This window comes from Callorhinus ursinus, unplaced genomic scaffold (genome assembly GCF_003265705.2).
Source record: "Callorhinus ursinus isolate GAN/ISIS: 27379988/994484 unplaced genomic scaffold, GSC_fseal_2.0 scaffold103, whole genome shotgun sequence".
Taxonomy (NCBI): Eukaryota; Metazoa; Chordata; class Mammalia; order Carnivora; family Otariidae; genus Callorhinus; species Callorhinus ursinus.
In genome coordinates this window covers 180,519-194,868 of record NW_027397165.1, presented here as the reverse complement: position 1 = coordinate 194,868, position 14,350 = coordinate 180,519, and the positions used below count along the sequence as shown (strand labels likewise).

Here is a 14,350-nt window from a genome sequence, read left to right as displayed (position 1 = left end):
AAAAGAAAAGAAAACTATAGCCTAATCTCATATATTAATACAGTCACAAATATTTTAAAATAAAAGAGTATCAAACTGAATTCATCCAAAAGTATTGAAAGAAGAATGTATCTTGACAAATGAAGGTTTGTCCCAGGAGCGCAGGAATTGTTCAACATTAGGAAAGCTGTTATTATAATGGATTACATTAATAGATTAAATAGAACATATAACTATCTCCATAAATGCTGAAAACATAATCTGATAGAATTACATATCCATTCTTGATTTTAGAACTCTTAGTAAGTGTCCTAGTTATTTCTTGCTGCATTGGGGTAATTTGTTACACAGCAATAGATAACTAGTACAGTAAGCTATCAGTGAAAACATCCTTAAATTGGTAAAGAATTTTTTATCAGAAACCAAAGACAGTCATCAAATGTAATAGTGAAATACTAGATAAATTGCCATTAAGTTCGGGAACAAAAGTATGACTGCCATCACTGTCACTAACCAACATTTTTTTATAGAAGTTTTTAACCAGTGGGGTTAAAAAAAAGAAGTAAGTGATATAAATATTAGAAAGAAAGACTCAGAATTAGCACTCTTTGAAGATGATGTGGTTGTCTACTTAGATAATCAAAGAGAATAAAAGGAAAAATTTATTAAAACTAATAAGAAAATTATGTGAGATGGCTAGATACAAGATAAATATACACCCAAACCATTAGCATCTCTGAATACCAGCAACAACTAATTAGAAGACATGATAGAAAAAGATTTCCTTCACAATAGTAGGGAAAAGTGATAAAATTCCTAGGAATTGACAAGAAACATGAAATACTTCTCTGTAGAAAACTATAAAATTTCATCAAAGGCTGTGGGAAGACTTGAATAGTCAAGCGTCCTATCCTGTTCCTGGTTGGGAAGATTGAATATGGTAAAAATGACAATTTTTTCCCCTCAGTTTAGTCAAAAGGTTCAACACATTTCTCATTAAAATTTCAGTGGTATTTTCCTTGGGGGGTTGGGCAATTGGATTTTAAAGTTCATTTGGAAGAGTAAAGGCCCATGGATTACTAAGAAAATTTTGGAAAAGAAGAACAATGAGGGGGAACTTGTCCTATTAAATACAAAACTTACCATAAAGCTGCAGAAATTACATATATTAACACAGAAATAGAGGATGACATACATGGAACAAAATAGAGATTTTAGAAACAAACCCACATATTCATATGGGAATTTAATTTATGATAAAAAAAACACATGTCAAATCAGTAGGGACTCAGTAAGTGGGAGAGGACCATCGGCTATCAGTTGGGAAAAAGTGAAGTTAAACCCCTGTCTCATATAAAATCAAATACAAAGGATAGAACTATAAATGTACCAGAAGAAAATACAGAATATTTTTATAATATTAGGGTGGAAGAGCCTTTCTGAGCATGATGGAAGAACCCAGAAGCCATAAAGTAAAGAGCAGTAATTTTGGCTACAGTGAAGTTAAGAACTCCTGTGTGGAGAAAGATACTATACACAAAGTTAAAACATAACAGGCTAGGAAAAGGTATTTGCTACATAGATATCAGGGAAAGGTTAATTATCTCTGTCTATACGTCATCACCTGGAAATCAATGAGAAAAAGAGGTATACCACATTTAGAATAGAGAAATAACGTGATCTGGCAATTCAGCAAAGAAATTGACATCCATTAGCTGATGAATGAGAAAGGATACTTGAGCTTGCCAATAGCTAAAGAAATGTAACTAAAACAATAACGAAGTACCAATTTTAAAGGGCCAAAATTGAGAGGATTGAAAGAGTTGTGAAGAAACAGAACCTCTCACATTCCTTGACTGGAGTGCAAATTAGTGCGATTTTTTATGGCACCTTTTTGTTAGTTGCCCCCAGAACCTTAACATGTGCATATACTTCTAACCTGAGAACCATGTCTTAGAGGTAAATTTCTCTAAGGCTTTACTACAAGATGGTCCCCCAACCAGAGGTCTTTTCTAAAACATTTAGTCCCAACTGCAAGCATAAACCATACTGCGCAACTCTTTGTCACATGCCCTTGTAGGATCACATTCTCAGCCAACCCTTAATGAAAAGGTTGCATCATGTATGCTACTCAAAATAAAGACAGGATTATGTGAGTAGGAATAATCTTTTACCCAGTCTATAAAAATGTTAAAGCAACAGAAATAACTTTTAGCTACATTTTAAACAAAATGTGCATTCCTTTGGCCCAGCAATTCAACTTCTAAGAGCTTATCCTTCAAAACCACTTCCAGACATACACAAAGATATTCACTGCAGCATTGTTTATGATAACAAAAAATTAAAACAACCTTCATGTCCATCAGTAGAGAGCAGCTTTTCCTTCACGATTCACCCCTACCATGGAATACTCTTACAGATCAAAAGAAAAAGGTCTATCTCTGTATACTGGCATAGAAGGATCTCCAAGACTTATTGTTATGTGAAAAAAAGCAAGTTGCAGAACAGGGCTTGTAGTATTATCCCATTGTTGTAAGGAAAAGAAAATCCACATAACAATGATGAAAACATGTTATGCACATCCTGTCATAATTTCAAAACCACTGGCCTTTTTCCTTGGTCCCATTTCCTTGCTTTTACTAACTTATTTCCTTCTTCCTCTGTACCACTTCCCTATGTCCAGTTGTTCAGATCTTGCTTTTCCTTTTAATAACTAGCTCAAATACCACCTTATTCATTCAGTGAGATTTGTCCTGCCTATCCTTGGTTAGGCCTTGTGCTGAACCTTTGTGGGATACAGGACTGAATTGTATCTGGTCCTACCATCAGGGAGCTCAAGTCTAGAAGGGAGAGACACATAGACAATGACAGCATAGTGTGGTTTGGTATGGGACAGAAGTAGGTTCAGAGGGCTTCCTGAGGAAGGGCACCTAATCCCATCTGTCCCCTACAGGAGGGGACATGGGTACTGAGTCTTGAAGAGTAATAGCTTTCCTTCATCCCCCAACCCTGCCAGAAGTGGTCTTGCCTACTTTTTGGCTCTTCCAAGCAGGATGACCTAATGGGGGAAAAGAGTTGAGTCAGTACCTTTCTTTATTCAAACCTAAGTCTGACCACTTACCAACTCTATGACTGTGGCAGGCCATTTAACCTCTGAGCCTCTGTTTCCTCGTCTATGTAGTGAGGATAATGCCTACTTACCTCTCAGGGCTGATTTAGGATTGGAGATGGTACATGTAAAATTCCTGGGTGACTATCAACTCTTGAAGGGCAGGGACCACCCGTGTCTTCTGTTCTTCATAGCCAAGTGTGTAGCATTGGATTGGATTGGATCTGGGGATGGTTCTGGAGCAAAGAATGGGCCTGACCATAGTGGGGCTTTGAGATGAGAAGGCTGAGAGTAGTACATGGGATGGAGGGGATTGCACTTTAAGAAGAGAGGGCCACGTCTCTGGTCTTGCCATGAAGGTGACACAGGAGGGAAAAGAATGGGCAGGTGGCCTGGGAAATGGAGCCCAGACAGGGCATTCTGGCCCTGGCTCTTGGCCCTGTTCTTTTATTGCTCCCATCTTCCAGTCTCACAGTCTGGGGCAGGGAAGTATGGTGGACCAGTATTTGCACCGGTGCCAATACATCTCCATTTCATTCCCAGTTCTTTCACTCACTAGCTGGGTGACCATAAACAACTCCCTTTGCATCTCTGAGCCTAGTTCCTTATCTGTTGAAAGAAACACAATACCACCAACATCATGGGGTTGATGGATGAGATCAGTTGCTGAGTGCCTGGCACATAATGGGTGCTCAAAAAAAGCATAGCTCTTCTTAGTGTTCATTTCAGTAGACACTTAACAGAGTTCTGCTGTAGCCAGGGCCTATGCTAGGTAATGGTTCTTGCCTTCTACAAGTCCCCAGTTAGTTGGGGAGACCAAGGATGTCTATGATAGACGGGCTCATGGTGGGGGGTGGGTGCTGTGGAAGCCCAAAGGAAGGGATCTGGCCTGGTCCAGGACTGCTGCAGGTCAACTCAGCCTAAGAGCTGAGTCTTAGAGGATGAGTAAGAGGTAGTCAGGGACAGAAGGGTGAAGTGTGGAAGAACATTTCAGGCAGAAGGAGTGGCATATGCAGAAGAACCTAGATGTTATTGGGTAGGGCCAGAGGTTCTTAACCTGGGTGGCATGGGCTTCAGGTGGTCCATGAACCTCCTGAATTGAGTGCAAAATGTTTTGTGTGTGCACCTATGGGCTTTTTGTTGTTGTTGTTGGGGAGATGTTCCATGGCTTTCGTTATATGCATAAAGGGTTTGTGTTACTCCAAAAAGGTCAAGAACCAATGTTGCTAGTGACAAAGTGTCATGGGATTGAGATCCATTTAGAATGGATTCTAAATAGGAGAGAAATTTGGTAAAATTTGTGTTTTAGAAACATCACATTAGCAGTCAGTATGAGAAATGGATTGTATGCATGGGGGCCAGCTGGAGGGCCTAAACTGGGGTATTGGCACAGAAGGGAATGGATTTGAGCAGAACTACCCTGTTGCACTACTCCACTGGGCACTGGTCATATAGGAACATTTTAATTTCAAATTATGGAATCAAAAGCCTTTGAGAGTTATTAATGAGAGACCCAATAGAAGATGAAGGAAAGGGAGGAGACAAGGATATGTTGGCATTAGCAGAGGGCCACAGGGACATGAATCCAGGGTAGTAGTGCAAGAGGAAAAGGGAACCTCTGTTAATGCTTACCCAGCACTTACCCAGTCCTTGGTGGTTACCAACTTCCATCCTACTCGGTTCTTGGAGGTCCCAGAGCAACACTGGAGACACTTACCACTCTATGGACTTTGGAGAGGATTTACATCTGGTTTGTGAGTCAGGTTGTTTCCTGAGGAAAGTGGTGTTTGAGTCAATCATTCAAGGTCCATAAAGATTTGGAGAGCTAGAGATGGGGGAGGATGCTCTGAGAGAGCACACCAAGGCCCAGGGGTGAGGGATGGTGAAACCGAACGTGGGAGGGGGCGGAGCTTAGACCTGCTTCCTTCTTCATTGTAGGCAGCTGGGGAGACTTGAGCAGTTCTTGAGGAGGCAAAATGACACTAATCAAAGAGGCTTTTTAGAGGAAAGGAAACTAGGGAGGAGGCTGCTGTGGTAATCCAAGAGAGGTAAGCTGGGGTAGTGGCTGTGGGGATAGAGCAGAGGAGATGCATTTGAGAGGTGACTGGGAGGAGGAGAGAACTGGAGTAGTAGGCTGAATAAATAGTGGGGGTGGGAGGGAGTGGAGATGGCAGAGGTTGGAATTCACAGTGTTTCAGTGTTCAGGTCTGGCAGTGGAGTCATTCATTCAACAAATATTTATTGAGCGCCAGACGCTGTGCTGGGCATTGGGAATACAGCACTGAACAGAACAGATGCTGGTCCTGATGGATCTTACAGTGGGTGAGATGGATAATAAATAAATAAGCAACCAAATATATAGAATGTGTCTGGTGCCACGCCTCTCTGGAGGACGATGTTCCAGACAGAAGGAACGTGGAGCGCAAAGGCCCCGAGGCAAGAGTGTGCGGGTCATGTTCACAGCAGGGAGACCAGTGTGATTGGAGAAAGAGCCAACAAGGAGTGAGAGGAGTAGAAGATGAGGAGGTGGAATCGGCAGAATTTGGCGACTGACTTGTTAAGGGAGCAGGAATAGTCTAGCATGACTCCCAGGTGTGTTTTGGGCTTGGGCGACTGGGTGGATGGTGGTGCTTTTCACTAAGGTGCAACATGCAGAGGACAGGTTTGCAGTGGTAAGATGCTGAGTTTGAGGTCCCCGTGAGCTGTGAAGGCCCTAAAGGCCATCCTGGTGGAGCTTCCTGCAAGCATTAGACTTGATGGGTCTGAGACCCAGGAGAGAGGTCCATGAGACAGCGACGGGGATGGGGGAGGGGTCCTAAGCCATCCCTGAGGTTAAGCAGTGGAGTGAGACTGCTGGCAAAGGGTGTGGAATGAAAGAGAAGAGGACCAGAGCAGAACTGGGGAAGAGACACCAACGCAGAAGAGATGGGGAGAGGAAGAAGAGATGGGGGTGGCCAGAGAAGTAGGAGGAAAACCAGCAGGGAGTGGGTTCACGGAAGCAGAGGAAGGAGAGCCATCCGCGTGCACAGGAGGGGCTTGTTAAGAGTGGCAAGTGTTACAGCTGGGGGAAGGAAGATGAGGGTGGGAGAGAGTCTATTGGCTTTAACCACTAGGAGGTCCTCGGCGACCTGGCTAAGAACAGTTTTGGTGGCAGGGTGGGCGCACGAGGCAGATTGCAGTGGGTTGGAGAGCTCGTGGGAGGTACTGAAGTGGAGATGGCCAGTGGAGATGAATTTCTCAAGAAGCTTAGCTGTGAAGAGGAGAGAGGGACAGTGATTGCTAGAGGGAGATGTGGGGGCAGATCGAGGGTTTTTATTCCCAGATGGGAGAGACTTGAGCTTCTATAAATGTTGGTAAGAAGGAGGCAACAGAAAGAGAGAGAGAGAGAGAGAGGTTGAAACACAGGAGGGAGAGGGGATGATTGTTGTGGAGGAGGTAGCAGGGGTGGGCTCCAGAGCCCGAGTGGAGGGGCTGGCCTTAAATAGTATAGGGGCCCTCTCTTTCTCACAGAGAGGTAGAGCAGGGGTAGTGGGGGCGAAGACAAGGGCGTTGAGGGGGTTGGTGAGAGAACTGCTTCAGTGGAGTTCGGAGCAACCGCCAAGGGCAGGAATGGGGGAGCTAGGAGGAAGCAAGGAATACTTCTGCTTGAGAGTCAGGGAGGACTTCCTGCAGGAAGCAGCATTTAAGCTGGGCCATAATGTTCAGATGGGATTTCAGTAGTGGAAGATGTGTGCAAAAGGAAGAAACAGCATCAGCGAAGGCACAGAGGTGTGAAGAGGCCAGCCATCCTGATGGAATAATGAACGAGCTGGTTTGATGGAGGCTGAGCATGAAGTGAGCCACTGATACTGACAGTAATAATAACAGTTACTGTGTATGAAGCACCAAACCTACCCTGTGGCAGGTGCTCGACATACTTGAATCCATTTAATCCCACCACGCCCTGCGGAATGGGCATTTGCTCACTTTGTAGATGAGGAACATAAGTCCTAGAGAAGTAAAGAAGTGGACCCGAGGTCACCCAGCTAGGAGGAGGTGGGGCTGATATTCATACCCAGGTCTGTGGAACTCTAAAGTCCATGCTTTCTCCACCGGACGAGGAAGGCCAAGTGAGGCCATGTGATGGGGGAGCCTTGAATACCAAGCTGAAGAGTCTTGACCTTTTATCCAGGAAGCAACGGGGAGCCAAGGTGGGTGTCTAAGCAGAGACAAGCAAGAGATTCATGCTTGCCGACTTTATTAGGAAGGCTAACGGGTCCAAAAGGGTAGAGAGAAGAAACCAGGAGATGACCGCAGGGCCAGAGTGAGGGGTGGCAGAGGCCTGACCTGGATGCGAAGGGGGGTGGGGAGTGGCCTGGAAGATCACTTGTCCTTTGTGACAGCCTTGAGAGGTATGGCGTTTTCTCCTTTTCTAGGTAAGGAATGGGAGACTCAGAAAGGGCGAGCTGCTTGCCCTGGGCTTGAGCTCTGCTTCAGGTGCTTCTGCTGACTCAGTGACTCTATCTAACAATGTGTCAGAGGGAGCTTTGAGTATGAAGAGCGGGGTGTGCGCGCGCGCGCACGTGTGTGTGTGTGTGTGTGTGTGTGTGTGTTATGTGCACGTGTGTGGGCTCGTCTGCCTGTCCGATGGACAGCAGTGCCTTCCCTTGCGTGTCCCTGTCCTCTTTCCTTCCCATCTCTTCCCAATCCTCCAGTCGCCTGGCTTCCATACCTCCTGCCTCTCTTGAGCCAAGGGGTCTGGGAGCAGGGCGATACTGTTTCATCAGCTATCTCCAGAGGAGCAGACTTTCCATTCCCAAGGCAGCTGGGCCCCCTGAGCCCTACTGTCCATCCATCCATGCCGCGAAACCGTAGCCCGGCTCCAGGGCCTGCCGCACGCAGACTGGCTCCCAGCAGCCGTCTGCAGTACCCCGGGGACAGGAGCTTGCTCCCACACCATCTCCTCCCTGCCACCGTGGCGCTTCCATGCGGGTGCCAGTGGCCGCCTTGGGAAACAAATTCAGTTCCCGCACAGTTAACAAGGACCGCCACCATGTTCCCGTTGCTCTTCTCTGCCAGGCACTTGACGTATGTTCCAGTCCTTGCAACAGTCCTGTGGGGTTGGCATCATGAGCCCCATTTTTACAGATGAGGACCCTGAGGCTTCAAGAGGGGCAATAGCATGCCTGGGCACATAGCCTGCAAGCACTTGCAGAGCTGGTGTTAGAACCCAGGTCTGTTTGCTTCCAAAGCTGTGGGCTTTCCACACCCCATCTCTGAGCATCACCGATTTCCCCGACCCTGAGCGTTCAGGAGATACAAATCTTAGTCCTTCAAGGGCAGGGTAGATTTCTAGAGATAGTGCCAAGTTCACCTAAAGGACCCAGTGGGATGAGCCTGAGACTTGGAGCTCTGAGAACTCCGGGCTGAACTCCCGACTCTACCACCCACCCAGCTATGTGACCTTGGGCAGGTTATCTCAGCCTCTCGGAGCTTCAGTTCCCTCATCTCTAAAATGTTGCCGTGTTGTTGCAGGGGTTAAATGAGTGATGTCTGCAAAGAGCCAGCACCGAGCAGGCTGCTACTATTTCTTTTCAAATGAAGGTTGGGCCACCTGTCAGGTCCGAAATGGAATTGGTATACTCTGGGCATGACCTTAAGCCAGCCCAGCTTGGGTGTGGGGGAGGGCTGCTGCAGCCTCTTTGGAGACTGAGCTGGGCGTGGCCCTAGATCATCAGTGACACTGGCCTCCCCATCCAGACCCCCATCTTAGCCCCGCCACCCTGGTTCCAAAGCCGTTCATGTATCTCCCCTGCTCTGCAAACTAATGCCTCTGCCTCTCTCTGTCACCCGCCCGCCTGTGGCCTCTACCCTGCCCTTCCTGGCCCCAGGGAAGAGGAGGAGGAGGAGGAGACTGAGGAAGAGGAAGAGGAAGACGCTCATCAGTTCTGCTGTCCGGCCTCCGAGTGCAGTAGTCCCTCCTCTCGGTAACTGAGAGGACAAGGGTCATTTTCTATGCAGAAGCAAAAGCCTTAACCAGCCCCCCCACACCGCCCGCGATCCCCCATGGGACCCTGTCCCTGCTTCAGGATGGGCAAGCATCGTGCCCCTTCCTCCCCCACCTCCTTGGAATTCCCACACCCCCCTCACTGCTGTCTCCCCTGGACTCCAGCCCCCCAATTATAAAGGCTGGAGCCCTAGGTCTGACTAAAATGTGGGAGCAGCAGAGCTTGGAGCTTGGAGCTTGGAACCTGGACCCTCCCGCACCCGCACCCCACTTCCCAGGCACCCTGGAGCCTGCCACTCCTGGAGAGGTCTCCAAATGACATCCCAAGGACCTACCTCTGTCCTCTGTGAGCACAAACAGAGATGCAGGGTGCCTAGGGCTCAGAGGACCAGACGGGGGCGGGACCCGGCCTGCCTAGTTCCCCGTTGCTCGTTCCCTCGCTGTGGCCATTGTTGCCATCCCCTCTGCTGCTTGAAGGCCTCGTCCCATGCCCTCTGCCACTCCCACAGTGCTCTGTAAGTGTGGTCAGGGGGAAAAGGCCTTTCAGAGTGCGCGTGTCGCTGTGTACAAAGGAATTGCCATCAATAAAAGCTGATCTCTTCTCTCTGTCTGATGTATGTTCCACCCTCCCCCCCACTTCCCTCTCCGCATCCCCACCAGGGCTTTCCCTTCTTTCCTATCCAGGGCTTGGGACAGGGCCTGGGAGAGAGAGTAGGGTTCGATTCTTGGTATTGCCAGCACCAAGAGGCAGGCACTCACTCACTCAATGAATGAGTGCTGCGGCGCTCTCACCACGGGCAAGCCTGCTGCCTTCTCCAGCCCGTCAGCCTGGCCAGCCCGGACACGCCGCTTGGCCCCTGTGCTTCCTAGTTTCTGCCCCCCCTCCCCGTGTGTGAAAGGTGGAGGGGGGTTGGGTCAGAGGGTATCCAAGGGCACCTCCAGCTCCAACATTCTATCGATCTCAAATGCAACAGTTTTAAGGAAGTATGATTACATGTGTTTAAAATATGATAATTCAATGACACATTCCATGCAATTCTGTGGTTTCTATTTCCACAACACTGTGATTTGGGGAAGTCTCCAATCCTGTGGATTTCATGATTCTATTATTTTAAAAAAGTTTCTGATGGTATGATTTTAATATTCTGTGATGGTAAGAGTCCTTGATTCTGTACTTTCAAGGTTCCGATTCTGCAACTTTAGGGGTCTCTGAATCTAAGGGGAAGCCATTTCCTCCAGATGCAATGACCCTGAATATTTCCTGCACCTTCCTGGAGTGTGTTCTAAGAATCCCTGGAGGCTGTTGGCAGGAGGGTGGAAGGTATCCTTTTTGGACTGTAGGACCCACACCTTCCATAATGTGTCTTCGGTGGGAGCAAAGTCAGGAGACCCCCCCAAGCGGGCTCATACCCCGGCTTTCCCTTTCTAAGCCTTTGGCATTGAACAAATCTGAGTTTACCTTCTGGTTCTCTCACTTATTGCCTGTGTAATCTTGAGCAAGTATCTTCTTCTGCTTGAGCTTCATTTTCCTCCCGAGCACGGTGAGAATGTATCTACCTCTGTGGGTTATCGTGAAGATTAACAAGGAAACACAAGGAGCCCAGCATAGGGTCTGGTGCACAGTTGGGCAAGTGTGCAGTGATGGGTGGCTCTTGCTTTGATTAGAGCCCACAAGAGAGTCCCCCCGTCCTTTCTTTCAGCCCTCCCTTTCAGCATCCCCATCACATTGGTCCTGTCCTTTCCCCAGAGGCTCACCTTATTCCCTCACTCTCTATTTCACTCAGCCTCTCAACTCATCTACTCACTTACTCAAATTCTAATTTATTTCTCACCTCCCTCTGGCCTTTCCTCTGTTGCTCCCCCTCTCTCTTCCTCTTCTCCTTCCTTTACTCTTCCAGAAGGCATTGCTTGAGCACCTAACTGTGGGCAAGGCTTTATTTTATTATTTTATTTTTTAAAGATTTTATTTATTTATTTATTTGTCAGAGAGAGGGAGAGCTGCAGGCAGAGGGAGAAGCAGGCTTCCCCCTGAGCAAGGAGCCCAATATGGGACCCGAACCCAGGACCCTGGGATCACGACCTGAGCCAAAGGCAGACGCTTAACCGACTGAGCCACCCAGGTGTCCCCTGACGAGGCTTTAAGCTAAATTCTGTGAGGGCTCCAAAAGAAGACAGCGGCTGTGTTCTCCCTAAGTTCTCCATCACCCAGGGGAGACGAGAATTCCTTTGGAAAAATAGTCAGGGCCTGAGGGGCAGAAATGATGGAGTAGATACGGCTTCACTGGTGAGCAGCATCTGTTCCTGGCCCAAAGAGGAGGGAGTATGTCAGGGTGGGCTAGGGAGGATGGTGGTGTCAAGGAGGGCTTGCTGGAGGAGGAGGGGCAAGAAGTGGAAGGCTGGGAAGGGTTTGAGAGGCATCACAGGAGACAGGCACAGCCTGGACAAAACTCTGGCAGGGAGCCTCAGGGTTGTGCTGGGGAATGGCGTGTAGATTGTTCTGTTCAACTGGCTCTCCAGGGAGTGGGAGGCTGGATGACCTGTGGCTAGAGAGACCATTCTACCCTTTATCTGACTGGAGATACAAGGAAGTAGGGTGGGGGTGGGAGTTCAACTAAAATGGAGGCAGAGGGCAAGCCAAGGTCAGGTGATCACCGTGGGAGCCAATGAGGTATAGACTCCTGTGTAGGCAACTGAATTGGCCAAGGGCCTGTGCTGGGGGAAGGGGGAAGGTTTCTGTCAGCTGTGAGGGAAGTGTGTGTGCCTGTGCATATGTGTGCGTGTCCTTATGTGTGGCAGGCAGGTGGATCAGTAGTGAGAGGCCGGGCATTGTTATGTATCTAAGGGGATGTGATTGTGTGAGGCTGGGTGTGAGGAATTCTGAGTGTGTGTGTGAGGTTGATTGTGTGAGGTGCTGACCTTCTGTGCCTGGCAGGCTCTCTGTGTCGGCCTGGTAGAGATAATCACAAGACTGGGTGTGGGTGGCTTTTGAGCATGTGGGGCTGTGGCTTTTAGGGTGACAGTTGTCAGGCAGGATGGTCACACACACTCAGACACACACGACTGCTACCTGTCTTAGGGGACCGAGGTGGCTGCTGAGCACGTGCTGTGTGCTGGGCCCTGGCCTGGGCATGCAGGGTCCACAGAGGTGTGACTCATACCCGGCCACTGCCGTTGGGAGACAGGAGCAGGGAAGGGGAGGGACACTTCAAGGGGGTATCACAAGTTAGCTGCCGATAAGGACCGCCCGTGAGGTGAGGGTGCACAAGACGCAGAGGAGGGAGTAGCGGACCCTGTCAGGTTCTGTTGGTGGGGGGGGGGGGGGGGGGGGAAGTGAGTCAGAATTGACTTTCCGGAAGGGCTCACCTGCTCAGAGTGCTGCAAGATGCAGATGAGGTCTGGGGCCAAGGGGAGAGGCAGGCCATCCTGGGCAGAAGAAACAAAGGAAGAGTATGAGCACGGGCACTGGGCTCCCTAGCCTGGCGAGTGCAAGTTGCCTGCTTTTGCCCAGCTGTTGTCTGGGAACTTCAAGGCGCAGGGCTTGGGGGGAGCTGGACAGATTCAAGGCGCCACTCACACTAAAAGCGGGGACACTGGCCTGGAAGGTAGGGGATTTGGGTTCTCATTCTTCACGACCTTGGGCACGTCACTTTGACTTTGTGGGCCTCAGTTTGGATCTTGGGGATTGGACGGTTCATAAAGCCCATGCCTGTTCTGTGGCTCTTCTCCCCGTGGCCAGTCAAACCCATGACTCACTCTTCTCGAAGTCAGGCACTCCTTCCATCTAACCTCAGTCTTTCCTGCTTCCTCCTGGGTTGCTTCTTCTCACACTCCACAGATATTTACCCAGCATCTGGCCCCCTGCATGTCACTGTGGGAAGGCACAGGGAGCTGGAGAATGCAGACCAGACCTGGGAGGGGCAGTTCAGTGTTGAGGGCCAGGGTGGGGGGGGGGGGATTAGAACAGGAGTGTTGATTTGGCTTCTGGCTCCACCACTGCTGAGCTTTGAGATTACTTCATCCCTCTGCACTTCAGTCTCCTCATCTGCCATCTCCTTCAGGGAGAACAATTCGGACCTTGCAGAGTGACTAGGCCTAGCCAAAAGTAGGTACTCAGTAAAGGACAGCAATTCTCTTTAGGACCGCAAAGAAGTAGAGCTGGGATTCAAGCCCAGGTCTGCGTGCCCCCAAGCCCACGTTTGCCTGCTGTCTCCCCAGTCAGCCCCTATGATGGCCACCTCCCCTGCCAGCCCCTGTGCCAAGCTGGGCTGGCCTTGGGTTTGGAATCTCCACGGCACTGGGATTGGGCAGCAGAAACAGCTTGCAGAAGAACCATCAGAGGAGACGGAGGTGATTGGGGTCCCTCGGCCCCTCTGCCCCACCCACCCCTTTGTCCGGTCTCCTGACCCAGTCTTCCTCCAGGGCCCGAAGCCCCTGCTCTCATCTAGGTGCGCTGACCTCCTCCTCTGGTTTTCTTGTCTCCCACTTCTAGTCCCCCGCCCCTTCCAGCCTAAGTTGTCATGGGGATAGTCCTCAGCATCCCTAGCTTCCTCTTGCCCTCATCTTATGGTATCCATAGCGACAGCCCCCATTCATTTCCATGGCAACTGCATCCTGATCCTGTCCCCTGCTGGCTGCCTGGCTCCGGGCAGTGCCAATAAAGAGAAGGAGGGAAAGAGACCTCCCATTAGGAGCAGCATCCTGGGAGAGTCAATGCCCCACCCCGCGGGCAGGCCACCCTAAATCCCTACAGAATGTCATGCCCTGCTTCTCCCCATCTTAGTGCCTTGGCTCACACAAGGTCACTCACTCACTTCTACCAGCTCCTCCTAGGCAAGGCCCAGGTCAACGCTTTCTCCCCAGGGAAGCCTCTAAGGCAGCAGGGGAACTAGTCCAGGCTCTGGGCTTTGGATTCCTGTTCTGCCACATGCTAACTCTGAGACCTTTGGCAGTCACTTTCCCCCTCAGAGCCTTTTTCTTCACCTGCAAAATAGGAATCCTAATTCTTCCTTCACGTTTGTCATGCAGATTAAATAATGTGCAGAAAATGCCTGACACAGGGAAGGTGCACTGTAAGTGTGAGTTTATTTTTATTCTGCTCAGCCACCCCCAAGCCGAAGGAATCTCTCTCTTGAGCTCCCCCAGCACTTCCTCTGTTCCCTAGCCTTGAGAACTTTCAGCTTTGTACTGTGGTTATTTGTGTAACGTGGTTTATTTCCCCCGCTGCAGAGGATGCGCTTCAGTTTCCCCCACAGAATGGCCCAGAAGACAGTGCACAT

At 49.3% G+C, this 14,350-nt stretch overlaps 1 protein-coding gene across 4 annotated transcripts in view; it reads left to right on the top strand.

The window, feature by feature from the left end:
• The window catches only part of IQSEC2 (IQ motif and Sec7 domain ArfGEF 2), a 76,861-nt gene that overhangs the window by 39,210 nt on the left and 23,301 nt on the right, over nucleotides 1–14,350 (top strand). The window contains exon 1 of one of the 4 annotated variants that reach the window (XM_073889237.1): nucleotides 3,965–5,680. The exons of the other annotated variants lie outside the window; for them this stretch is intronic. Within the exon in view, the coding sequence (XP_073745338.1) occupies nucleotides 5,670–5,680 (11 nt within the window). The 5' untranslated portion in view covers nucleotides 3,965–5,669. Of the gene's footprint in view, nucleotides 1–3,964; nucleotides 5,681–14,350 lie in introns of those variants that run through there. 4 annotated transcript variants of the gene reach the window in all.